General features: G+C 42.4%; 1 protein-coding gene across 2 annotated transcripts; it reads left to right on the top strand.

The window, feature by feature from the left end:
* On the top strand, window positions 1-27,537 carry ttyh2l (tweety homolog 2, like). 2 transcript variants are annotated; one of them, XM_035179659.1, is made up of 15 exons: window positions 1-456; window positions 3,569-3,741; window positions 8,022-8,133; window positions 14,032-14,252; window positions 16,693-16,788; window positions 18,289-18,361; window positions 21,477-21,546; window positions 21,681-21,736; window positions 23,121-23,213; window positions 23,299-23,391; window positions 24,451-24,593; window positions 24,696-24,881; window positions 24,965-25,043; window positions 26,000-26,012; window positions 26,418-27,537. In XM_035179659.1, exons 1-15 carry the CDS (start codon window positions 328-330, stop codon window positions 26,456-26,458), a joined length of 1,578 nt encoding a protein of 525 aa, XP_035035550.1. In that variant the 5' UTR covers window positions 1-327; the 3' UTR covers window positions 26,459-27,537. The 2 variants fall into 2 exon arrangements, with proteins under 2 accessions (XP_035035550.1, XP_035035549.1); XM_035179658.1 differs by lacking the exon at window positions 26,000-26,012.
* The last annotated feature ends 108 nt before the right edge of the window (window positions 27,538-27,645 follow it).

The following is a 27,645-nucleotide window of genomic DNA, read 5'->3' as shown; positions in this document are numbered from 1 at the left end:
TCGTCACTCGATCCCGTGTCTCGGGATACAGACGCTTGGCCCTCACCGAGCGAAGCTGTATATGTTTCCATTAGTTGCGCAACTCAGCAGTTTACGCACAACTATGGGAACCGCAGTGAGAAGTTATAACAGTCGGCCTTGCTCGGATGTTGTCATGGCAAGGGAACAACTTCCTCTTTAACCTTCTGTGGTAATTGAAACCTCCACAGAAGACGCGTCTTTACCTTTTTTTTTTTTTTTTACTCTTTCTTTTTCGCAAAACCTGGGAATATTCGAGTGTCAAGGTCTCAACAAAAGGTCGCTGCTGTCCGGCATTTTCAAGCAGGAATGGCCACTGCAAGGCTTGATTATGTGGCTCCGTGGTGGACATACTGGCTGCACAATTTCCCTCACTTCAATTTCTTTTTCCAGTCGGTCGACAGCACTTTCAAACCGGGGGAGGCGAGCTATCAGCAGGTTGGTAACTGTGGCTGTGCGTAAAGGCGCACGTAGGGAATTTCACCAGAAAAAAAACCAAGAAAACATTGCTGCTGTCTACAACAACATATTTAAATGCACCTTTTTAGAAACAAACTATTCTGGACAAACTGCTGTGTGTGTGACTGGAAAAAATAAGCATTTTCTTTTATCTTAACTGTCTCTGTGAATGAAAGGCGGTGTGTTGGTGTCAGGAAGTAAGAACTCATACTGTACTGCACCTCTCACATGATGACACATGACCGGTATTAACTAAGTTGGCTAAAATCCCAGGTGGTAAACAGCTACTGTACGTAGGGCTTCTATTTACATTCCATGTAAGTTTGCACACACAATGATTTGAGAGAGACAACTTTTCTTTTGTTTTTGATACATTTCAACTTTCAGCTTTATTATTTATCCCCAACAACATGTGACCATGCTTATCCACAGTAACAGTAATAAAATACATCACACTGGATGATCAGCCTTGCACCATATACAACTCATTCACTGTAGAAGATTTGGAGCTTTTTCCTCCATGAACTAAGTTGAGATGATTGCTAGAGAAACTGCCCCAGTGGATAAAACAAATAAAAGTGATATAGTTTGCCCAGAGTAAACGCAGCCATTTGAGGCCATATAAATGTCAAAAACTGTCATGTTTAATAATGGGGGCGGCAGGATGAGAGTCATTATTGTATTTGTTCATAAAAAAAGTCTCTGATGGAATAGGTTTCCATCTGAAGTCCCTCACTGCACTGTTACCTCTCTACTTCGATGCAATGTAGTTCATTTTGTTCTCTTTTTTTTGGTTTGTTTTGTTCTTTATGTTTGGCTCTGCCTTGGTTTACAATGTGTTCAGACAGAATCTTGCCATATTAAACGAGTCAGGCCACATCACAGCAGCGTAGTTTGGCAGCTTGCGGTGATGTCATCGATATCTTACACTCCCATTGCAATCTCACAAAGCAAGTAACGGTAAATGCTCTGTGAGCAACATTGTGGATCGATTCTGTTCAGAGTTTTTCTTTCAAGATTCAGCAACGTATCCCCTGAAATATGGACTGAGATTAGTTGCTCATGTGTTCTGGTGCGAATACACACGTGGCACAGGCATGTTCCCCTCGCCCCGGGGCATGTCTGACTTCAGAGGTCATTTTCACCATCCTCCCTGCTGAGAAATAACTCGTGTTCTTAATTTGACACGCTGAAAAAGATGGAAAGTGCAGACCAGACAGACACAGACGCAATCCCTAAAGCTTGTTGTATACTGTTTAATTAAATTAGACATGGCCTCCACCCTTCAACCTCACTATTTATTCTGAGATCTTCATGCAAACATACTTTTGGGGGGGGGGAGATCAAAAATCAATGACTATTGGCACTGTAGCTGTTTTCTGTCTCTCTTTCGTCCTCCCTCTGCTGCATTCTTCGCCTCGTTATGCCGATGCAGCCGTTGGAAATTGAAGTGCCTGCATGTCTAATTACAAAACAATGGAGTGGAAAATTGGAGGAAAGAGTGAATCTTGCAGTATTGTGCTTATGAGGGATCTTAACTGTGCTACAGTGACAGGAAACCTAAACAGATTTGAAACGAAACAGCCCAGACTCTCAACACAGCGTCTCTACACTGTGTCAGTGTCAGTGGTGTCCTTAAAAAAATCCAATGATTTGCAATCATTGGATTAAGGTTTTGGCCCCCGCTGCCAGTTTAAGTAGGGCCGCTCATGTGACACCACTTCTGCATTGACCTATATGTTTTTTTAAGTTACAATTAAAGTTACGTCAAGTTGTGGTCGGTCTTTTTAGTATTTATTTTCTTCTGCGCATTCACATTGAAAACAGTTTTTGAGGCCACCATTGATCTCAGTATTTGCCTCAACATACAGTTATGTATTTTTAGCTATAGTTGCCACTTGCTAACCTACTTGATGAGAAGAACTAAGAGGATAATATTGGTCAGCACAACATAACGGAGTTGGAACAATGCAGGACTTTGTTAGACTACGCAAAAGAACATAATCTATAATTCACTCACAATGTCATTGTCATCCAAATAGAATAATTAGTCACAGATGTCGTAGCGAAGGAATAGCTCCACTTAGTCAGAAACAACCACAGTCTTTGAACTAGTGGGCATTAAAACTTCACTGCTTAATAATTTGCAAGTAAAATCAAGTCTTTATGCTAAACAAAAGCTCAAATGTTGCGAGTTGGAACCCAGGAAATGAATGAACGGGTGGAGATCCGTCACGTGATGGTGGTGTGAAGATGAAAAGATAAAGTGACTTGTAAAAAAAGTGGCCCACAAGTATAAGAAAGTTTGCTCAATTGAAAAAAACAGGATTTTAAATGGGTTGTTGTAATCCAAGAATTCCGCCCCAGTATAATCTGGAACAAATAAATTAAATCATGCCGTTTTTCTCTGCCGTGGAAGATTATGAATATTCTGTATGTTTTAGCAGCTCTAAGGGGATTTTCTTTTTATTATCTTGGAGGAATCTAAAATTAAGAGCGTTTCATGTGCAGAAGCTCCTACAGACAGTTTCAATACAGCGTTTCCTTATATGTTCTCTACATCAGTGTCCCTCTGTTCCCCTCGATCCTTCAGGCTTTAAATATTTTGTGCTCTCAGGAATCACAAGACTGAATGAAAGCCGGTGCATCACATGACGCTCCCCTCCCACAGCCTCGGCTCCTTTCTGTTATTCCCTCTCAGCCGCGGCCCAACTTTTCACTTGGCAAACAAATCGAGATTCTCTGTGAGCGCTCTCTGCCCCCAAGACCACCACGCTGCTGTTTCTATTCCCTTTACTGTAGGCAGGAGTCAGCAGTGTTAATGCCCATCACTGGATGAGGTAGCTGCACACTCACCTCAAAAGTATCTCCACACGTGAGTGCTGTTTGATACTGGTGGGTTGTTTTCACTCAGGCTGTCAAACTTTAAGGGGTGTGGGGGTCAGGCTGCTTGACACAGCGAGACCACACATAATAGCCTCGCGCCTCCTCAAAGATATCCGTTGATATGATATGCCGAAAAAGTTCTTGGTGTACTTATAATTGTTGACCTCAGCTGTCTGTTTTGCATCTTTCCTCTCTCCTCTCTCAGTCTCTGGTACTTCTAGCATGTGTCGGAGCTGTGGGTCTCGGCCTGAGCCTCCTAATTCTGGCAGTGTACCTGGTCTGCATGTGCTGCTGCCGCAAGGACGTAGACGAAGACACGAAAAGACCCGATAACCACTGTGTCGCCTGGGCCGCTGTCATCACAGGCCTCATCATATGGTGAGTTTGAATGGTAGAATGACGCCATTGTGTTATTTTCAGATACACATGAAGCTGAGTAATACTTGTGTCCGTGAAAGAGGTCGTGTTTTTACCCCTGTATGTTTGCTTTCTGGCTGGTTGGTGTGTTTGTGAGCAAGACTATGCAACTACTGTTCGGATAATCACAAAACCTTGGTGGAAGGACGTGGCATGGGTCAGGAAGAACCCATTAAACTTTGGTGCAGATCCAGGATTTCTTTTTCACTTTCTTTAACATTGCAAAATAGGGCATATTTCAACATTTGTAATGATATATCAAAGAAAAATTAATGGATCTTTATGAAAAAACATCCGACATGTGTAGTGGACTGATATTTATGAGTGTGTGCAATTTGGGGCAGATCCAAATACATATCTGGATCTCGTGAATTGAAATGTGGTTTCATCAGGGGACTGTGTTGGGCCTTAGCAGTGGAAATACACTCCTCTGAGTCCCATTCTAGTTCTTTGAAAAATTCACTCATTTACTTTATGCAAGCAATTAAAACACACACACACACACACACTAGAGTAACACTCAGTACAGCACATAGATCAACCAAGGCCCAACAGTCCCCTTAAATGCACTCACTTATCGATATCAGTGCCCTAAACATGCCTGATTCTTTTCCTCAAGACCAATTAATTATCTCGCAATGGTGAAGTGGAAAAAACTCCTGGAGGCTTCCCCTGATCCGGATCCCGCACCAAATTTTAATTGGTTCTTTTCTCACCCTCCACCATGTTTTGTGGTAGTACGTCCAGTAGTGTTTGAGTACTGCTAACACACACACAAACAAACAAACAAACAAAACAAATGCATACGGAAAAAACACAACCTCCTTAGTGGAATGTAGTTCTCTCCAATAATGGACACGAGGTTATGGTTACAAATCAGGGTTTATTCCAAAGTCACGCAAACCTGTGAGAACTGGGTCGAAAGAGAAAAATAAATGAAAAATAAATAAACCAGGATACAGTAAACAGAATGCATGTATATATGCCCCCACGGCTACACAACAGCTGGCTTATTACATAATGAGGTGACGGAAAGCTCTTCTTTGTTTATCTTCAAGTTCTGCAGACTGTGTTGCTTAATTGGGGCAGTGTTAGGTTTACAGTAATTGGTTCCACCTCTCTTAGGAAGAGGAACCAGAAAAGAGAAATAACTGACTTACTGTTAGTGGGAGGCAGCTATGACCTAAGGTTGGACTTACTTAAACAAGTATGGAATTGTCAAAGAACACGAAGCAAAGTCAAATGACTCGGCTTAATCTGCTGTTTATGTCGTACAAAATGTAAGTCCACGCTTAGATTCGTGACTGGCTTCGGATCAGAGAAGTTGACAGTAGTAGGCTGTAAGAAGAAAAATGCTAATGTAAACCTCCACCACCCACACGTAATCGATTTACAATTCTTTACTTTCTAAATGATTCCACCAGTGAAGCTAATTAGTGTAGCTAACTGGCGTGGCAGCTACTCTAAGTATCTTGTACAGAGCACGCCACAGCCAGGATGTTCCATAAAACCTCCAGCGACATGTCCTCCGACACAATTGTACTTGTGTGTATGATTTAATACACTTTTTAAAAAGAAAATCCTCCTGGCAGAAATGAAATGGGAACAAACGAATCTCCCAAAGCGGCTTGATTGAATTTGCGAACGCGGAGCTGCTTCAACTTGTGACATTTATCTAAGTGTTGGGCTTTAACTTTGTTAGTTTTTCTGTGTCCGGACCCAAACCACCGCCGCAGCACACAAGATCTGTTGTGATGCTAAGTGACTGGGCATGACGCTGTTTAGCAAAGGAGCTGTGGTTTCTGTCCTTGGCTCAAAAGTGCTCATCTCAGCTCAGTAGCAGCTTGACTCCAATGGATGTTTAAAATAGACGTAAAGCTCAATTTATAAACTATTACAAACAGCATCTGGTTGAATCATCTCTACGGAAACTAGAATGACATTGAAGAGACAATACTGTGGCTTAAAACCAACCAGATATTCCTATACTTCTTCTTTGTACCCACTAGAATAATATTTTGGCTTTTCTGATAATGTAAAGTTATTTCTATTGACATGTTTTTTTAATGTTTAACCCTAAGTTACTTGACTGGTGTTGTTAAGTTTTTCGCCGTAGCAGGATCAGCTTAATTGAATTGATGCTTCCGTAATGTATTTTCTAGCTAAACTGGAAGTGACGCTGTTTTGCAATAAAACGACCCATTGTACATATTTTGTCCCTTCTTTCCTGTTTGATCATGGGATTTTCATTAGCTGAAATGAGTTGATACGTACTTGAAAGATCTGGTTGTTCACCGATATAGTTTTATCGAGAAGATTCTCGAGAAGAATTACATTTCCGTTTCGCTGAAGCTTTTAAACAGGAAATAAAGGGGGGTTTTAGAGCTGCTGCACCTCTGTGGAAGATTATTTCTGAACACAGGAGAGCGACTGGGGTTGAATTCCGGTTAAAGATTGAAATCAAATCTAAATTTCAGAAAATCCTAAGTCCCAGTGCCAGTTTCTCTTAACCCTGGTATGATTTATTAAAGTGTGTCACCGGTGCGATGGTCTGCACCGAATCAAGGCGTTTACTGTCATTATTTGTTCGCCCTGTGTGGCCGTTTGTTCGGCTCCGCTCGCAGCACGATTTGAATACGGAGGTACAGTTATCTCAGGGTGTGCTGTGGAGTTAGCTATCCTTGGAGGAACAAAGACACTTAAATATCCTGAGTCCTACTGTTTAATGTGCGGGTTCCTGTTATCTCCTCCAGCTGCTGCAGCCTTTTTCAGCAACCACAAAATAAAAAAAAACGGCACTAATGCTTCCCTTGAGGCCGTGCTGCCCCATGATGGTGTCATTACCATTTGGTTGCTGTATCATTAGTGGGTCTTTATTGTGGCCAACGTGTCACCAGGTTAGCCACAGGGTTAATGAAGAGCTCATTGTGCGGGCGGCTGCAGATCCACGGGAACACAAATTTCGTGAAAAGCGTAAAATGATATTTTTTGGTTTCCTCTTAACTAAATGAATGAAATCATTTTATGACCACGTCCTCGCATTTGGGGTTTTGAGGATTTACTGTTATTGTGTCTTCTTTTTTTAAACTCGGACCAGATTGTAGAGAACATGCCCCCCCGGTGACCCTTATCATAACCCGGAGGGGGCACTCCTTTAATGGAAGAGACACAGGCGATGATTTTAATTATGCTTACAAGGTTACATTTGCTGGCGGTCACAATATGAAGCATACACCTCTGCACATACGCATTCAGTGACAGGATGTGCTCACTTCTAAAATAAAACAAGTCACCACTTCCTCTCTGTGAACTTCCGTTGTTGTCTCAGGTGCTGGTTAACCTGACCATGTGTCTTAACTTGTTTCAGGGGGATTTAGGGGCTTTTGCAGCACAGATGGATGGTGTTAACAGTCTTATGAATCACTGTGAGAGTAAACTAGAACTCAGGAGACCCCCTTTTCTGTGTTTGTGTCCCAACAACAACTATCTCGCTCTGATCTTTTCCTATCCCGAGTTTGATTGATGAGCTCCCTCCTCCGAAACGGCCCCTAGAATTTGGTTGAAAGTGTCACTAGCCCCCCGACTTTTTTGTGGACTGACCTCACCGCAGTCCGGTTTGATGAAATTGTGTCGTTGCTCATGTCACTGCAGACTGCGAGCAGCAGGAGTGCACTGACTCGGGGGGTTAGGACACTAATCCTCCATATTACAGAGGCTCAGGCGCAGTCACAAAAGGCTGCAGGAAGGTGGGGAACCGGGGATTCTGTGTATTCCACTCGGATACTTTTTCAGATGTGGAGCAGAATTCTGATGTGGTTTTAGCCAAGAGTGGGATAAGAAATTCAAAACTTCCAAAGCTGAAAAATAGAGGTTTTATATTTTTAACTCTTAAGTCTCCACACGTAAAATAAACCACAATAAGCAAAACAGATTACTTCCCTTTTTTACTTATTCATGGATTGGTTAATAAATTCCTATTTGCCAGTGGCATGTTTTATTCTCTGAATGTAAAGTAATACACATTATAAAAAACAACATAGACCCTTTGCTGGTATAATACACAAGCTACTCTACTCCCCTAAAGGCTCGAAGTTTCCCCTTTGGGAAATTATGATTTATTTGTCTTAATTATCTTCTAATAACCTCCGGCAATCCCTAATCCAGAAGTAGCATTATAAAACAAACAGTGAATTCATTTTTGTATTCATTTGATCTGAATCTCTCCTTTTTGTTTTTCACAGTTCGGCTGTAGGAGTGGGTTTCTATGGTAACAGTGAGACCAACGACGGGGTGTACCAGCTGACCTACTCACTCTACAGTGCCAACCGCACATTGGGTGGCATCAATAATCTGGTGAGAGAATCACACCAGGATCTCATCTACATCCTGACAGTTGCATCATCACAGACACTAAGGGCTCTATTTGATCCATCCATCATCCATCCTTCATGATCCGAAGCACATGGCACGAGTGCATTAAGGGAAGAGCCAAATCCACTTTTTTGCTTTTTCAATGGCGGAACATATGGTTCAAGTGTTCAAAATGTTTTTTTATTATGTCTTCAAATTAATCAGGGATGTAATAAACCAAACAGAGTTCCAACTCCTGTTCCCTTTTAAAAAAAACAAACAGGGGAGCTTGCACCCTGGTGGAATTCTGGCCGAGTTTGCAGATCGATGCTTCTCTGCAAAGGAAACAGATCTGCTCGTGTGAAAAGTCAAAGCATGCGCGTGCGTGCGTGTGTGTGTGTGTGTGTAAGAAGAGCGTACATGCATTGTACACCCACCTATGTACACAGCTCACTGTCCTATTTTGTTTAGTGCGATCGCTTTCCGCTGCCTCAAGATATAAATGCAGGATCCTTTGCAAGTTGTACGACGGAGCCCTAAATGTGGTCACCACACAAGTTTTTTGTCATAAAGTAGTTGCAATTTAACAGTTGAATCGCCTCAAGTTCACTGAGCAGTGAATGTGTCAAAGCTGTGAGAGAAATGAACATTCGTTTTGCTGTGAATAACCAGTTGTCTCATACGTCTCGTAGTGTTCTTTTTTTCAATTACCAACACACTTTATTAGGCATGATGGCACAAAGCATTGTGTTTTTCATGGCTTACTATCTCAGTCTGCTTGGTAACAGTGATTTGCAGCTGGTCGACACCGGGGCTTCTCCTTTATTAATGGGGTGTGCATCTGTCTGAGAGAATAGCACACCAATGCAGGGGGTCTCTATCCGCTTTTAGTCACAGTGAAGGAATCGAGGTGACGGCTGCCTCAGGATTTGTTAATAGGGATTTTTTTTTTTCATGCGACTCCTGACCTGCATTCAGGGAAGTTATTTGAAGGCTTAAGGGGGGAGGGGGGGATTGGATAGAGGAAGGCAAGCAAGGGAGTCAGAACAAGGCCCTGCAAGAAGCAATAATCACAATGAGGAAGAAGAGGATTAACTCCCATCTGCAGTACAGTAATGGATGTTAAGCCTCTCCTCTTTCCATCTCCCTCAGCCTTAGTATCTGAACTGTGTGCGGCTACGTGTGTGTGTGTGTGTGGTTGTGTTTGTGTGTGTGTGTGTGTGTGTGCATATCAGTATCACACATCCACTTAAAGGCCTCATATGCACGCATATCATATTAATGTATGGACACAAACAGATTTGTGTGCACCCTCTCAGTGACATAACATATTCAGGTTTAGTACATTTAGATGACACGATGATTTTTGTGATACAGGGAGAGGGTTATTTGAGTCATGATTAATAAAAGGAACCTTAATACATATACACTCAGTTACCGATTTATTAGGCACACCAAGCAAGATGACAACTTACTGAAGGTTATAATGTTTTGAAAGGGTTTTTTATTTCATTTGAGTTTTTATTCGCATCTGTGGTGATTTTGGAAGATGTATTCAGACTTTACCTCCAATGACGTGGTGCACAAAATATTTTGAAATACTTTGTGTTTCCAATGACCATAAAGTTTGACATAACCTTGCATACCTCCACCAAGGCCTGACAGTCTTCTTATGAAACCACATTTAAATTCACTAGAGACAGATTTTTATTGGAGATGACATGAAGATCCATGAACTATTCTTATTAATGTTGAAAAACGCCTTATCTTGCAACATTGAAGAAAGTGAAAAGAAAATGTCCTGTATCTGCCCCCTGATCCGGATGTGTAGCTACATTTAACAATTTTCTTGTTCCCCCTGCATCTTTCCGCCAAGTTCCGTGGAATTTTGCCAGTAGTTTGTCTGTAATACTTTAGATCCAACAAACAACCAAAAACTGAAGATCATAAACTCACAATCATTTGAATTATTTCAGGGCTGTTGTATTAGATTGTATTTAGTTTCATCTTTGTGTGCACGTAACATGGCAATAAAGCTGCGAAGTTTCAAAAAACCCACAGGAAGTAAACCAGAACCATATTTGATGATTTCACATCCTGGCGACTGACTCTCTCTGTGGTTTCTTGGTATTGATTGGATACTGTAGCATGATGGAGTGCATGAGAAACGTAGATGTTCCCGGGGGGAGACGAAGGCTTTCTCACTCACAAACTCCTGGCTTGACGTAATGTACTCCACTTACAGATTTGATGAGTTGGCCGGTTGTTCATCCCGTGGAGCGAAAGCTGCTTTTGTCTGTGTTCTGTGTCGAGACTGAAAATAATCTCTCCCCTGATTTGAACTGTCTTACCGAATCCTGAATCCTGTCTTTCCACTTTGTGCGTGTTTCTATTATCCTTTACCTTGAGGCCTTACAGATATTTCACACATTGGTTTGATATCAGATCTGTCGGGTAGAGCAAATAGAAACAAGGGGCGACCAAATCTCTGTTTCACGAGACTCCTGTGAGGTTTGTGAGAGGTGTTTGACTGGGCTGATGGCTTTCTGAGGCTCTTCTCGCCACAAACTATGCACCCTCACACACTGTAAGGGATCCTCGTGTGTCGTAGAGGGGAGGATTTGATGACAAGGGCCATCCTCTCTTTGCTACTGAAGGGGACTTTCGATTGTTCACAGGCATTCTTTATTTTAGCCTCATTTCCAGTGTTCGGCTCGTATCATTGAGAGCTCTTCAGAGCTGCCGGGAAACAATGGATGAGAAAACACGGCAATCACAGCACATCCACTCCCATTTATAACCCTGGTTTACACTTAGATATATAGCTCTTCCTCTTTGAAAGCGATAGCCGTCTTGTGATTCTTGAAACAGAACGATAACGCCACTTCCTGCACCGTCCATCATTTCCCTTGAACGTCACTCGTCAGCGGCCTATTTTACCCCGCTCGTCTTTAAAGCACTTTGATCACATATTGTTTTATCGTCACGGTCGATGCAATAAATCTCCGATATATAAAAACACTGAAGGCATCAGGCAGAACAGTTAAGTTGCACGCCTGCAAAGTTGCACGCTGTGGGCCAATCAGTCTTATTTAACAGGCGTGTCCAATATGGGGATGCCTCCTTGTGACCCGCTTTCAGGAAAAGTGAGTTTTAATCCATTTTAAAGGGAGACGGGACGGTTCAGATTAGGGAAATGCAGATCACCCAGAGCAGCGAGCTGATGGATCCCATTTCTCACACTCAGGCAGGCTGGCTCGCAGATAAGATTCCGGGTGTTGTGGCAGGAACTGTGAGAGATGATGAACCTAGAGGTGGGGAGTGAGTGCAGTTTACTGGCAATCACACACTCTCCCCCCCCTTGGGAGTGTTGAAGTGGAGGATGGGCCTGAATCTTCGCCTCAATCTTCACGTGGATACTCTCTCTTAGAAACCATCAGACGCGTCCACCCTTGTAGAATCAAGAGGGTCGTAAACGTTATGGTGTCGAGAAGACTGAGATACATTTTTATCTCTGTGGCGAGTTTTTTCGTGGCGTGCGGACGGCCGGTCGCACCCAGAACGCTTTTTAAAGACGTGAAGGGTGTGTGACTGAGAGAGGATGAGAGATAAAGACAGTGGGACTGCTGGAAAGTGCTGCAGATTAGAACACAGAAAACAACAGCTGGTCAGAATTAGTGGAGCCTCCTACTCAGTGTAATCTTAAATAGCCTACGCTGTTTCAGGGCAGTCATTGTGCTGTGGGTGGGCATGTGTCATCTGCCGAGGTGTAACACTACAGGCAGATGCATTGTTTTTTTTTGTTTTTTTTTCATGCAATAGTCAATTTTGAGATATTTGCATCCACCGTGTCTGCTGGAGCCATTTTCTAAAACAAGGAGACAGAAATCTCCACTTCAGTAGCACTCGTTTTTATTCCTTTTCAGATGGTTTTTCACAGAGGGAGTTTCTTCAAATACTTTTTTATCATTCATAGCCTGTTTTCTTATTTTTTTGTCATTACATTTTATTTCGAAAAAACATGGTGAAAATTGATTATTTTTCTTTATGGCTGTTGGCAGTGTTGTTTGATATATGGAGCAATAAAAAGAGATATCAGAAATTCCCTTTAATATGTTTTTACACACAATGTTTATATGGCAGCAAAAATAAATTAGATTCCTCATTTGCATAGTTTTATAACATGTAAAAAATTTTGTTTTTTTATATATATAATGTCACTTATTGTGTCTTGCAAGTAGATAAACACTTCCGAAATGTCACAAATTTAATCTTTGACCTTAAGTAAAATAGTTAATTTTGGGAAATTCACCTTTTTGGCTTTATAGTTGACAGTAAATGAGAAGAACAATTTGATATTTGTCCGTTAAAGGTAATGTTACATCTGGTTAGCTTAGCTAGCACATAGGGGGAAGCAGCTAGCCTCCGTCTCAAGCTCACCAACACATTATATCTCATTTGTTTTCTCTATAAAGCCGAAATGTTAAAAGAGCAATTTGCTGTTTTTACTGGGGGGGGGGTTATATGTGCAGTTGACAAGCAAACAGCGGAGGTTCAAGGAAGTTACCAATTAAAAGTCAGGAACAAAAACCTCTTCAGTAAAACGGTTAATTGTTTTTTCATGTTGTTGTCTGTTTGTACTCATTAAACAAATGAATTGTAGCTGGTTAATTAGTGAACCCTGAGGTGCTGGAGGGTTTTGTGACAGTCGGAAGGAGCCACACTAGTTTCCCCCTGCTTCCTGTTTTTGCGCTAAGCTAACAGATGCTAACTTTCTACTTGACATTTTAATGTTGATGGCAGGGTTACACTTTGTTTACAAACGGGATTGGAAAACTACAGCCCATGCCCATTCAAATCAACTTGTGATAATGTCATTACATTTGGTTACGTAAGTGCAGTGTAAAATGTGGTAACAACAATTAATTGCACCAGGGGACTTCCCCAAAATGGCAGCGGTGTTGTCTTGTTCAAATCCATCTAGAATAAAAAACATAGTTGTTGAAGTTTTCATTATTTTTGCAGCAGAAAGACGAGGCCTCTGTCTTTCACCTCATTACATCATCACGATGAGGTCATTACATTTCCTCGCGGGCGGTGAAAGAGTGAGGGGAGAGGAGCAGAGAAAAGAGGGCATCTCTTAAAAACTCACATCGTTCAAAAAACATATGGATTCTTTACTATTTCAATACTTTCATCATTTACTGTGGTTTATTGACTTGCATGGCATCTTAGCTTAGCTCGTGCAGACTTTTGCGATCTGAAACATTTAAAAAATGCTTGAAGAAATAACATCACTGTACCAAAAAGGCCCTGGCGGACCAATTTTGTTGCACAGTTCAAATGATGTATTTTTAAAAATTATTTATTAAAGTACGTCAAGTCAAATGTTGCTACGGCGGAGAGAAACTCTTTCCCCCCGTCAGCACTGAGCTAAAATGTACCTATTTCTAGCTCGGCTGATACTGAGAGGTTTCAGGCGTTTACTGCATCACAGTGTTATTGTTGCAACTGAAAAGGAAAATGTATTTACTCTGCTCCACCATGCCTCCTCCAACTCTGTTCTCACTATCAAACACCCCTGTGATAACAGGTCTCCCTGGTGTCGTTATCAGTATTCCACTCTAACATTGTTTATCTGAATAAAACACACGGTTGAAGAGAAAAGTTAATCTTTTCTCGAGGGACTGCTCCTTTTGGTTCTTTGACCTCTCTCCATACTTTCAATCTTCTCTTTATGAATATCCGTTTTTTTATGAATTTATTGATGTTCCTGTTTCCCTCTGACCTTGTTTTCATTTTGACTCCTCTCCCACTTCCTCCTCACTTGGTCTGTTACCGTTTATATTTCCTGTTTTCTTCCTTTTAATCTCATACCTGTATTTATTACATTTTCTTTAGGTAGCAGGTTCTATGGGCAATGTGGAAACCGGACTCAAACAGCACCTGGCGCGGCTGGATGAGATCTTCTCCACGAGCTCCGACTATCTCAAAACACTGCGCTTCATGCAGCTGATGGTAAACAACGTCATCCGCGAGCTGACCGCTCTGCCAGACATCAGCAAAGTCAACGTCGACTTGGCAGCTGTTGCTGAACAAACAGCCTACGTCGAGTATTACAGGTAGGTGGAGCCACTGCATCTCCCCTGTGGCGTTTGACATTATTTTTATTTCATGTTTGTGAAGCTGGAGTAAACATGCTGTTCAAGATCCAGACCAGACAAAGAGCAGATGGGATTTTAGTGATATCCCCTCAGGAACGCAGACCGGAAAAGCTATTGTTCCTAATTGCCAGATAAAGGAAAGCTGAAATCAGACTTTTACTTTCAGTTTATTACTTGGAGTTTATAGTGTAATCAGACATGACACTGACGTGACCACAGGCTTTATTCTAGTTTTGTTTCTTCCCTGTGTTTATATGTGTTTGGTATGTTTAATGTCCTTGTTTAGGCTGACATTTGGAAACTAGGTCGTAAAAGCATGATTCACTGATGGGTTATAGATAAAGCAACAACAACTCCTTCCAAGGCGACATTGATTTAATGTGCTCTTTGTTTGATTTATGCTGCCTTGTTTTTATTATGCCTCCGTGCTGGCGACAAACAGGTTTTCCGATTGTCCGTCTGTCTGTCCCATTCCCGTGAACACGATTTCTCAAGGATGCCTTAACGGAATTTCCACAAATTTGGTACAAATATTCACTTGTACTCAAGGATTGAGTCACTTGATTTTAGAGGCCAAAGGTCAAAGGCCAAGGTCACGCTTGCCTCACAAAGCACATTTTCCCCCATGTCTCTGGAACGCCATCATGGAATCCTTTCACATTTGGCACAAACATTCACTTTAACTCAAAGAGGAACCGTTTAGATTTTGGTGCCTGGAAGTCAAAAGGTCAAGGTCACTGTGACCTCATGTTGCCGTGTTTCAGTTGTCAAAGGCTAAGGTTGCAGTGTCTACATGATCTACATGAGCCATATTTGAATACCATGTTATGATATCCAGACAATTAGCAAGTAGCTGCACAGTGTTGATCGCCATTTTCAACTGCAATTTATGCCTTTGCACTCCTGCAGAACTGGGCTCTTGTTAAGTTGAGCTTATCGCCCACTGTGCGTTTTGAGCTCCTATTCTTGTTGCTCATCTAAAGTATGGCAGAGCGACTAATGAGCAAAAACAATCTTACCGGCAAACCCTTGCATATATTGATTGCAGTTTTCATTTTGAAATCCATCCCCTGTGTTTATGATGTATGTTTTTTTTTTCAAAAGTGAAGAGGCCAGAAAATCAAATTCAATACACCCTATAAATATAATAAACCAATAAAGTAGTCCGAATGAGTATCCAGCAGGGCTTCAGGGGGCAAATGCAAATTTTGGAATCATCAAAAGCTGTTGCGGCTTCAAATCGTGAGTGTAATTTAAGAGCTTCTGTAGCCGCTTTTATTCTTGAGGGCATAAAACTTAAAATTTCATTGTGCAATTTAGCCGTAAAGTTACAAATTTGCAACCTGACGGTGACTGTGCTTTAATACCAAATTAGAGGAAAATAGAAATTAAGACAGATTAGAAGACTATAAGTGTTATCTCACTATTTTTATCATAAATTGAACACATCCATATTCCCACGTGACTCCGAAGGGGGCGCTCTTTTTATCCAAACACCAGATCTCACTGTATTTTGGCCGACAGTTGCCACTGTGTGTTTTCTGCCCCCCGTCTCCTGGGTCTTGATTGGGTTTCATGCGGCTATGAGCGACGTGTGGCGGGGCTTTATTGATGAACAGCAAATGATACAGCCAACCCAGTGTTATTCGAACAAGGGTCTCAGTTTTCCAATATTGTATCCTCTCTTCCCGATTCTGTTTCTGAATTCATCCCTGTCCCTGAGCTCTGGGCAACATTTCTGCAGACCTGTTTATGCAAATCAGGCGAAGTGTGTTTCTCCAACCATGTGCCGTCTTCCATGAGGAGAGGAATGGCCAGGCTGTATTTTATTTTCTATCAGGCTACCTTCTTCTCATTGCATGAGTGAATCATATTCTCCAGTGACCTTGGTGTAAATATTTACAACAATATTACAGATACACCACAGTGAGTCGGTGTCAACATGCAGCATCTTTTTAGAGTTTGCTTGTTTGCACGATGTCCTGAAGCTCAATGTTTTTAGTAATTGCTATTAAATTGACAATTCTACTGGTACTTGTTGTAGAGGATGAGTCATAAGCATATGTGTGTGTGTGGTTGTCACACACGCACACGCACACACACTTCAAGTCCAGGCCATTCCTGTGAAGGACATTTTCTAAGCTTGAAAAATTCATGTCTATGGATTTGTGGTGTTGAATTATTAAGGCAACAGGCTGGAAATTACCTGAAACAGATGGGCCCTAACTAGGAGACAAGAATGCTGATATACAGCACACAGATCTCACACATTCACTCGCGAACATATGTCAGGCCAGCACTTCCTGGGGCTTGTACTTGTGCATAAAGTATGCTGTCCGCAAGCAGACGTGATTAATCAGGGTTGTTATGCCGGTGCTCTCGTTTTCCTGTTTTATAGATGGCTGACCTACCTGCTGCTGCTGATCCTGGACCTGGTCATCTGCCTGGCCTTGTGCTTGGGGATGGCCAAGCAATCGCGATGGCTGCTTATCACGTATGTATCAACTGGTCGTATTTGCCTCTCAGCTTGTTTCTGAGTCGGTTCCTGTCCTCACCGGCCTCGGCTCGGCTCACAGACTGCGGGCAGACAGGGCGGCAGTCAGCCTCTCTGGCACCGTACACTTCAGGTCACTCCATTAACAGTACCAATGATAGCATTGCATCTTCAAATAACACTGACAATGACACTGGCTTGTTTTTTCCCCCTCTCCCCGAGTGACTTGTCTTGTGTTTCAGCCACATCCAATTAAAGTTAATCTTGTAGCATCAGGCTTAGAATTACCAAAACAACTGATCATTGCCAAATTTATTTTCGGGAGAGAAAACACTTGAGTTTCAAGAGAAACTGAGTTTAGGTTTAAAAGCTCCGAAATATTCAGAAACAATTGGATAGGGTTTATTTGATTTAGTAAATTACAGCCAGTAATTTAAACCAACACTGATATCTGACTAAATCCACAGTTCGGACTTCCTATCCCATCGCCCAATTTAGTGCAGCCGACGTGTCAGTGTTAGCAGATGATGCCCAGGATCTCTTTTCCCATCCTGCTCTGATGGGCCTCACTAATGCCTATTGATCGCCCGAGCAGGATGGGACTGCTCCCTTAACTAATTATTAAGTGCTCTCAGGGCTTCTTTATTGGTGCTTTCAAGAGGGTCCGAGGAGTCAGTCGAGAAGCAGAGCCTCAGCAGCCTTTTCACATCCGTCTGGGGACCATTCCTTCCCTTTTTACTCGGTTTCTCTCCCTCTCGCTCGCAGCGTTTTCTCATATATCTTCGGCCAGTGGTCACTTGTGCTTAATGTTGGGAAGAATCGTATTTTTTCCATGAACCACATGCACAATGTTAAGACCTCACTGAACCCGTCCTTCAGTTCAGACAGACAAGGGGCAGAGAGAAACAAGAGGTCGACAAAGCAAAGCTTGTGGCAGCTTTTGATTGACAGTGACTCAGGGATTGACAACTAATGCGCCCGTGACTGACAGAGTGCTCGGCCAATTAAATTGTTGCTGGTGGAATCAAGCGGAGCTGCGATGACAAAAGACGAGACACGGAAAAGTCAATTTACAGTCGTATTATCTTCAGAGACCAGAGACCTTTGTTGTACCAATTCTCTGCCTCGATCCAAACCATTTCTACATAGAATGGGATCTTTTTTTTCATAAGCTGAGAACTAACAAGTGAATTCGCCAAGAAGTCATGAGTTAATTTCTCTTCACATCACCTCATAATAAATTGAATTTCAGCTGTGTCGTCTGTTCTGCGATGCACCAGCAGCGGCCTCTGTCCTCGGGCAGGAGGAGAACAATTCCCGAGCCCCAAAAAACTGAAAAGAATAAATCAAATTAACTGGGTGAAAAAGGGCTGAAGATCACAAAGACAAACTGATTTATCTGTTTCTCTCCCCCGTGTGTCCTTGTCTTTGTCTGTATCTCCTTGTCACTCTCTCTCTCTCTCTCCCTCTCTTTCTTCCCCGTTTGCTGTCATGCTCCAGCGTCATGGCTTTTGTAATGCTGTCTCTGATCCTGAGCTGGGCCTCACTGGGAGCAGGGACTGTTACCGCTGTGGTGAGAAAACAAGAAAAGAATGTTTCTTCAAAATCGTGTCATGCTTGCTACTTATTTATGAATGTTTGATGTGTCCATTGGATGTGAAGAAATGGGATCCGTGTGTCTCGAATTATCCAGCTATCTTAACTCAGGGTGTTTTGGTTATCGCTTAAGTTAACTTCAGAGAATCCGATCCAAACCTGTCAACCAATCAGATCCCTTGTCAAACTCTACAGCATCTCGGCATGAATAAAATAGTTTACAATAAAGAGTGATATTTGTATATTTATAAATCAGTTTTGCTGTTTCATGCTTTCCACGGATCAGCTGTGGTTGGACAAACAAAGAGAGGGTTTATCAAACCACAGAACCATATAATGACAATTATAGCTGCGTTTTTTGCACAACGATTCTGTTATTCTCCACAGGATTCCTGACAGCACTGATGTTTTTACACAGTTTTCCCATCACTGCGGCTCAGAATAATTGATAAGACTCAGTTGAATAACCATTCGCACACTTAAATAGTTCCCTCAACAATTAATGCATTTGTGTCAGATAGAACTTATCAGACGGTAACTTCTCTTCTCTCCTGAAAGCTTTTATTTTAACTTTTTTTACGAGCATTAGTTTTGTAGACAAAGAATACCGACTTTACACTAAATGCTTAATAGTGGCCGCACTTATTTATAGCTTTATCCTTAATTAGAGGATATTCTGTTTTGTGTTTCTGCAGCTCTCGGTCTATTCTAGCTATATTCTCTTTTTATTTCACCTTGTTAAATATCACTTTTTCCAAATTGTCCCATGGGTGTCACCATTTCATCTCACACCGTATCAACTCCTCGTCTTTCAAATAAACAGCCGGATAGATAAACCCCCGAGTTAACAGAGTCGGCTGATACCAGCTTCTTGGTGCAGGTTATACGACTGGTGCTGGGATCTGTGCGACCAGATAACCCAGTGAGAGCCTGACCTAAGATGAAGTGGCTTTGTGATACAGGCCTCACAACCCACAGCCCTCTTCTTTCTTCCTTTCATGTATTCAGCTTCCCACCTCATGCAATTACTCCCGAGGGTATTACTGTCAATATGTCCGTGGACATCTCCCCTGCTTAAAAGGTGTTTGTTTAGTTTACAGCAGGCGCCTCTCTATGATCGGTCATGCAGTAAAGCTGATTACAAGTCCCCAGCCTTTTGGGTTAATCAACCCTCGGCCTCAACATTGTAACCTAAGCTGTGCCTAGCATTAATTACGAGCTCTGGCTTCTTCGGAATCTCTTCTTTTTTTCCCGTTGTCCCTAGCTTTATTTCGCTTTCAGTCCTCCTCCTCTCTGTGAGCCATGTGTTCAGCACATCTGGGCTAAGTGTGTTCGAGCTCGTATTAGGGACACTGTCGGGGGTAGAAAGGGTAACCACTTGCTTCACAGCCTCCCCTCATCCCGTCTCCCCCTCCTCAATCTTCTCGCCTCCCGCGGAGCGACCTGGCATCTGTGGATTATCCCACTGGATTTGACATCTGGACGGCCATTTTAAGTGACAGGGTGAAGGCAGAATGAGGGGCGAGACAGATGTTGTGAACCAAGAAATTAACCACGCGGGTGTCATGTGCAGACATATGTTGTGCGTCTTGATGACCTTCTCCTCAGCTTTACTGCAGAGCCAGATTACCAATATCTTGGAGAGCGTCTGTGGCTAATCCCAGCTCACTCTAGTACAACATGACCCTGCCTTACAACGTCTAACCTCTCGCCACCTTAAAGTCCGTCTCTAGCACCGATCTCTGTGACCGCTACGTCACAGTTGAGCCGAGGTAGATTTTCTCAATAAGTCTCCCTGCCCAGTTATTCACAGGTAGGCCGATACTCATCAAAGACGTGGATTATCAAAGAGCCCCGACTTCAGTAATAGAATTTAAATGTGCTGCAATATGCAAAAACAAGCACTTGTTGCATATGTACATCATTACTCAACAACCGCACGGCGCATCTTAAGAGGAGCGCAGTTGATGGCGGTGTCCTAGAAAATGCTCATAAATTTATACATATTTGATGAGCTGCAGCATAAATAAAATGTCCCTGGTAGTATAATGAGATAGAGATGAAGGGTGACATCTAGCAGCGGTGCTGACATGCTGCTGTACAGGCTTTGCTGAAAACAAATGCGTTCACGGTTCAGGTCAGAGGCGTGTTGATAATCTGAAAGTAAGTTTGGAGAAGCGTAAACAGGGACGACATGGAGGTTGGATAAGCCTATTCTTTCCTGTGCTCGCTTTATAGTCACAGTCCCATGTTTATTTTGTCGCATCCTTCGTTTCTTTATTGATCATTTGTTTGTTAGAAAGATCTCGGCTCACTGAAAAGTCTTCCGAGCTGAGCTTTACAATTGCAGGCTGTCAGAAGATACCTTTTGATTGGGGCTGACTTGAAAAAAAACATAGGACATGAATACATCAGAAAATAACTGGCTTGAGGCTTCGGTGTGTGATTCCACAACACAGCAGACTTCTTGATCCCTTTGTACTTTCATCAATGTTTTCCCCCTCCAGCTATGAATTATGCACGTGATTGTGAAATTTCAGTTTTTTTTCAAATTATATTTGCCTCCCTTTTTCTTTTTCTTTTTTTGGGACAATTGCCATTCCATGTTCTGGGAAAACACACAACTGTGTGATCCTGACCCCTAATTGTTTATGCACGCACATTAGTAGCACTCCATGGATAATTTAAAGAGCATGAAAACATTTAGGGGATTCCATTCGCACTCAAGAGCATGTCGACGCTTCAGCCAGGATATGGGCGGATATAGACGCGATGCTTGCACATTTCTCCGCATGCATGTTTATGTCTTTTACCGTCTGCATGTATAGGAGTGTGTGATGAGATTGTGAGTGTGTGATGAGATTGTGCACGCTCCGGTCCATCCAGGCATCTGTGTGCATGGTTCATGACGCTGGATAGTTTGTGTTGCCGAGCATTTGTCAATAACTGCCCAGTGTAAAATCTGTTTTACACGTTGCAGCACAAGAAATTGGATCTAGTTCATGGCTTGAATAAATATTGCACTTCTTTCTTGGCCTGGCATACTTTGCAAAGATTACAGTGTTGTTGTTGTTGTTCCCCCCCCCCCACAGGGCACCAGTGACTTCTGTGTGTCTCCAGACAAGTTTATCGTTAACCAAACCACAGACGCCCTCAGTGCAGGTAATTTATGTCTTCTAAGCAGACTTTACAAATGCTTTGGGGAGTGTGTTGGTGAATGTTAAGACTCATTGCTGTTCCCCCTCGCTGCCTCCCCCTCCCCTCCCCTCCCTCTCTCTCTCTCTCTCTCCATCTAGATGTCGTGCACTATTATTTGTTCTGCAGTCCGAATCTACCAAACCCCTTCCAACAGGTATCGACGAAATATCCAAAGTCTAAACTGTCTGTTTATTTACTGAGACCCACGCTCTGGATTTAATTTGAGGTTTTTTACTTGTTAGGCAGCTTGATCATTTGGGCCTTAATAGGCTTTTGTGAAAAATGAGCCCCCAAACAGTAATTACTTAAAGTGATAAACTTTGATCACAGAATATTCCTCTATTTTTGTATGCGTGGGTCTCCAAAAATGTTACCGTATCTTTTAGCCTGTGCATAATCTCTGCCTCAGGGTGCTTTGACTAGAAACACTTTTTAGTTATTTATTCAATTTACTCCATGTCATGCATAAAGTCGGCTCCTGCACAACAACTCAGCTCGTGCTTTTTATTGACTTCTGAATTCAAATAGAATCTTCCTATCACTTCTTTGACTTTTCAAATATGCATTTACACATTTCCCAAGTTCCAAAGAGGTTAATTAACGGTGTAATAAATATTGGCGTTGAAAATAACTAGAAATGAAAAACTGCACTGTGTGAGGAGACCTGGAATTAAGTTCAGAGCTCCATCTCTAACACTATGTAATTTCAAGGCCAGCTGATTAATGCTTATTGTGTAACCTTGTTGAACAAGCACACAACCTCAGTGTTGGTTTCTTTAGAATTTCAGAATTAGTTTGGATTTCTATGCAATGTGGTGTTGGCGCTGTAATGGTGGCATTAATTAAGGTCTTACGGAACACGACCAGGTGCTTCGGATGATAATGTGCTGCGTGCGGTGAACAAATTCATCAACGCGACAGTAACATCGGCTTTTGTGAAGATTTAATCCAACGCGGTGATATGAACCGGAGGGTGAACTGGACTTTCAGTTAGAAGAATGTTTCCCACCACACACAGTTGTACGGCATCACTTCAAGATGAGTTATAATGTGTTTCCGCCATTTCTCATTTATTACATTTAAAACTATAATGGCAGTTTTTTTTTTTTTTTAAACGAGCTGTGATGAATATGGGCTTAAGCCACGACCAATAATTATGAATACCCACATGCTTTGTTATGGTTGCAGTATCCATTTAGGGATTCAAATAATGCTTGTTAAGTAGGTAAGGATAATCTGTTTCCCTGATGGCCTAGTTGATATAAATATTGCTCTTTTGTCTGTGCTTCATATTGGGTGGGTGGGTGGGGGGCACGACGTTTGGTGGTGAAAGATAATCTGGGCCTATCTGTCTGGAAATAAATGTGTCCCCTCTGTTAAGCGCATTATAAAGCCTTACTTAACACCAAATTACTTGTTGACATGCCCAAACAATGCTCTCCTAAATATGATCCTCTCATTGTTTGTGGCGGACGGTCTGTGCGTCTGTTGTTGGTGGGTGATTATGTTTTTCTTTTTCTGTTTCTCTTTCCCCTCAGTCTTTTACACTCTGCCAGCGTTCTCTGACCACCATGCAAATCCAGATCCAGGGATTGCTGCTGTTCTCCGTGCCCGTCTTTCCCACCGCTGAGGTAAGTGGCTGCCTGACAGACGATTACGCCAGACAGCGAGGAGGTGTGTATCATTCTTTCCCCCTTTTCATACCTTGTTATACAGAGAGACCTGTTGGGGATCCAGCGACTCTTGAACTCCACCGAGTTCAGTCTGCACCAGCTGACAGCCTTGCTTGACTGCCGCGGGCTGCATAAGGTAAGGTCAGAGTCCACCCAGGATGCTTTTTAACAGGGCTGCTTTGTAGCGCAGCTCAAAAGCCACTTAGAGAACCAACTTGACTGGTTCTCAACCTTATCGCTATAAGTCCTCCGCTGAGACTGACGTGTTTATATTACACCATTGCAATTGTCAAAACGCTCTGTATCTGCAAGACAGCATCAATCTACCAGCCCCCCCTGTTTTTCTGACTTTAAAGTCAAACTACTTTTCATGTGGTGGGGGGGAATGAGACATCTCGGTGCTGAAATGAATCTTTCAGATGTCGGCTTCTAAATCAACAGAGCTTTCCTGTGAGTTGTGCTGGTCTGTACTGCATGTGGGTGTGAGAAAATGTCAGGGCAGCTGGGTAATGGCGATGCCTGTAATACATACTCTTTGCATTATAAAGTCGGTGTAATTTACATAAATACAAGTAGAATAATTCCAAGCGATAATTGCACATGGCACAGTGAAGCCTGATTTCAGAGCTTGTTATTCATTAGTCAGATGTAACAAGGACAACAAACAAATAATGCGTGTGTAGCATGCATGTCATCAGAGTGACATGAGCCTCTCAGCATGGAAAGACAGTTTTGTTTTATGTATAAAGTTTACAAACTTGTCATCTAACGTTGTTCACAGACCGGATATGGACTCAATGTTCCCCTTTTAAACGAGTCGTTTTAATCGACCGTGTTCCAAAATCCAAACATCGTCTGTCTCCGTTTGATCGCAAGTGTCCCGTCTGATCTTTTAAATGAATATGAGCGGCATCTGTTCAGCATAAGCGCAATCGGTTGGTGCGTTTGTTGGGCTAAGGAATGGGTTTTCAGGCAGATGCAGGGTTAAGTAAGGCTCCAGTAAATTTATGAAAGTCAATTAAATATCCCGGAAAAGTGGCGTCCCCATGTAAACCTCAAGTCGCTTCAACTTCATCTTAAATATTTAATCTCTGTGGGTTTAGAGGAATCGATATACAAATGAAAGTAGAAGATTTTTTGGGAAAGGTAATATTATCACAGGATACTGACTGTTAAAATGTGTCTGTCTGTCTAGGACTATGTGGATGCCCTAATGGGTGTGTGCTACGATGGGGTGGAAGGGCTCCTCTACCTCTCGTTGTTTTCTCTGCTGGCTGCCTGCGCACTCTCTGCCATGCTGTGCGCGACTCTCCGAATGTGGACGCTAATGGGCAACAGGTCAGCACCGAGCGACCCCCTTATCCCATTACATACCACCCGCAGTGCGCTCCAGCAAAGTGTTAACGCGTGCACTCTCTTGTTTCCGTTGTCGTCACCCAGGGACAAAGAGTACGATGACATAGACGAGGAGGACCCCTTCAACCCTCAAGCGCGGAGGATGTCCTACAACCCCAGAAGGTCCAACATCCACAGCTTCTGCAGCTACACCAGCAGCCACGGCAGCCAGTCCAGCCTCCAACCACCTCCGCAGGCTGCCGCTAATGTCGTGCCACCCCCTGAATACATGTGAGCTTAAAAAAAACAATGGTGGTGTCTTTGCAAACGCTGTCTTTCACCTCTTAACCCCCTCGTTTTCCTCTCTGTTACAGGAATCAGTCCATGCTGTTTGGAGGGAGCCCCCGATACGAGAACGTGCCACTGATAGGGAGAGGATCCCCGCCTCCCTCGGTGCGTTGGCCCTACGGGGCTCTTGTGTCCCTAGTGTGATGGCACCACTGACCTGAACACTGCTGCAACACTAACCATACACATGCACCAAGCAGCACCACGGACATTACACTGCATTTCCAATGGACACAACCTCACACTGACAGCATTTAGTGAGGGACGTTACAGTGATGGAAGACTGCTCTCTGCTGGCCATCGTCAGAAGTGTATTCAATTTCCGCTCTGCCATATCAGTATGCAGACAGTGTTACTACTAAGCTCCAAGTGTATGCTCATATCCCTATGGCCTTGGTTTGTTTTACTAGTTCTTTCTAATGGTTAAAGCGTATGCATACATTTACGTATGTTTAAAGTGACCATGATTTAGGGTTGAATAAAGAGAACACTGCTGCTTGTTCATCCTCACATCAAGCTTTTATTTATTTTTTTTATCATCATCTATACGTGTGTGGTGCGTCTCCAGAGCTGAAGCTAAATAATAGATAACACTGGTGAAAATCCACCTTCTAAAGTTTCTTTCAGGTAAAGTTTCTCTGCCATTAAGTTTTTTTGTTTGCATGGCTGACTCGCTGGTTGAACTCCACTGACAGCACACCAACGATTGGAAACATCTTTTTGAGAGGGAGGGAGAGAGGTAGAATGTGGACCATTGTTTAGGATTTTACTTTGCCTCCCTGAGTTTCTAACAGGCACCGCTTTTTCTTTTTCTATTTTTTTGTACCAGATGCTTGAAACTTTGGAGAAAGATATTTGCAGTGAACTAACAATACAACATTGTATGGAGCTACAGAGATAAATATGTGTACTCTTATGTTTGTTTGTTTGTTGTTTTTTTTTTGTGAATTTGCTCTGCAGCACATTTTACTTATGGATTTATTTTGGCAGTGTCTCAATACTTCAGAATATTAACCAGTGTTTTTTAACCAACTGTTTTACATTTTCATCCTTTGACTCAGACCTTTAAAAACCGTAAGTTTCTTTTTGTCTAACTTCTTCCTGACTTGCTTTGGTTTCATTTCCATTTCACTTCTTGAAACACGCCGTGGGCTTGTCTCTGTTATCTTGCTTGCTGTGCAGACTGTTTAACCTCTAACCCAACCCCCTCTTCATTGCGCCAAACAGTACGTCAGCTGTGTGACCTTTGACCTTTGACACTTTTTAATCTACAGACTGTTGTGTGTCACTGTGACGTATTCCATGACCCCACCCCCCAACTTATCCCCTGACTCCTCATCAAAGACCAACTCATGATCAAAAACAAGCGATCCCCAAGCTTACATTAATATCATTTTAACATTCCATTTGATGATATCTTATGATGCCTTCAAAGGCAAAAGTACTAAATTGTGTTTTTACAATTCTTTTTTCTTGCAGTACTCGCCCAGTATGAGGATCACCTATCTATCTATGACTGACGCCCAGATCAGACACTTTGGGACGGACTTCCAGGTGTAACCTGCTGCCCCCTGAATCCCTTTTCAGAGAAGCACTGTATGAGACTCTGAGTTCTAATCCACGGCGGCTGTCTTCATGGAATAATCCTGTTTACGGGACCAAAAACCCTGCCGTCCCAGTCCGAGACATGAAAGCAGGACATATGCGACAATAAGCAGTGCACACCAGTGCAGTGCTCTGAAAGCCCTGCATGCAGTTTTGAATGAAGGCCTGGAGAGCTTCATCTCACGACTGTTACTGCTGTCAAGATGTGTGGATATTTGTTGCTCAAATGTAAGCAATGTAAGAGCCTTTTAAACTGAATGGATCAAAGACTGTTTTTTGTGTGTGCTTTTTCCTATATTTTGGTGGCCTGCGTGGATATGATCAATATGGTCTGTATTTTGATTTGAGGTGAGATGACTGAGTAATGACAAGTTCACAGTCCAACCATCAACGTATTTGATTTCTGAAAGGTCCATTTTGTTTTGTGGTAATTTAATTCCTTCATATATCAGGCCTTGTGTAAGATATCAATGAAAACCATATCAAATATTGAAGTCGTGATGTGAACAGACGTGGCCTGGTTATTTTTTTCCCCTTTCTAGCCACAAATTTGTGATCTTGGATCTTGGATCTTATTGTTACACTGGATTGCAATGTCTGACCTGCTTATCAAGGATGAATCAAATAATCATAGATGCTGGGTTTGCTGTTTTGCTACATTTGAAGACTGCACTGCAGCTGCATGTGGGAATATTTCCGTGGACTAAATAAACACAGCAGAATGAGATTTACTTCAAATCCAGGCCTCTATAACTGTGGTGTGAAGCAATGACAGCACAAAAAGGACAAATGAAACAAAACTGTCAGCACTATAATGTGCTGTGTTGTAATTATGCCCAATTTTGAAATGCTCAATAGCATAAAACAACCAGTGCCACCAGTTACTGGAAGGACATAAATTAACATTGTTGGAGAGCTCTGATGTATGCTGTTTTGTGTGGTGGATGACTTATCAAACAAAAATAATGTTTGAACATAAAATGCTGTATGCAGACGTGTGTGTTGTTGTGTTGTTCATCTTTAGCTCCCTGGTCATTCACTTACTTTGACTGTTTATTCCTTTACTGTGATAGTCTAGTGATCTGCATTAATGGGATTAGGG

Source organism: Hippoglossus stenolepis, chromosome 16 (genome assembly GCF_022539355.2).
Source record: "Hippoglossus stenolepis isolate QCI-W04-F060 chromosome 16, HSTE1.2, whole genome shotgun sequence".
In the NCBI taxonomy this organism is placed as follows: Eukaryota; Metazoa; Chordata; class Actinopteri; order Pleuronectiformes; family Pleuronectidae; genus Hippoglossus; species Hippoglossus stenolepis.
Note: the sequence above shows the minus strand (reverse complement) of the source record. Positions and strands in the feature narration are given on the sequence as shown.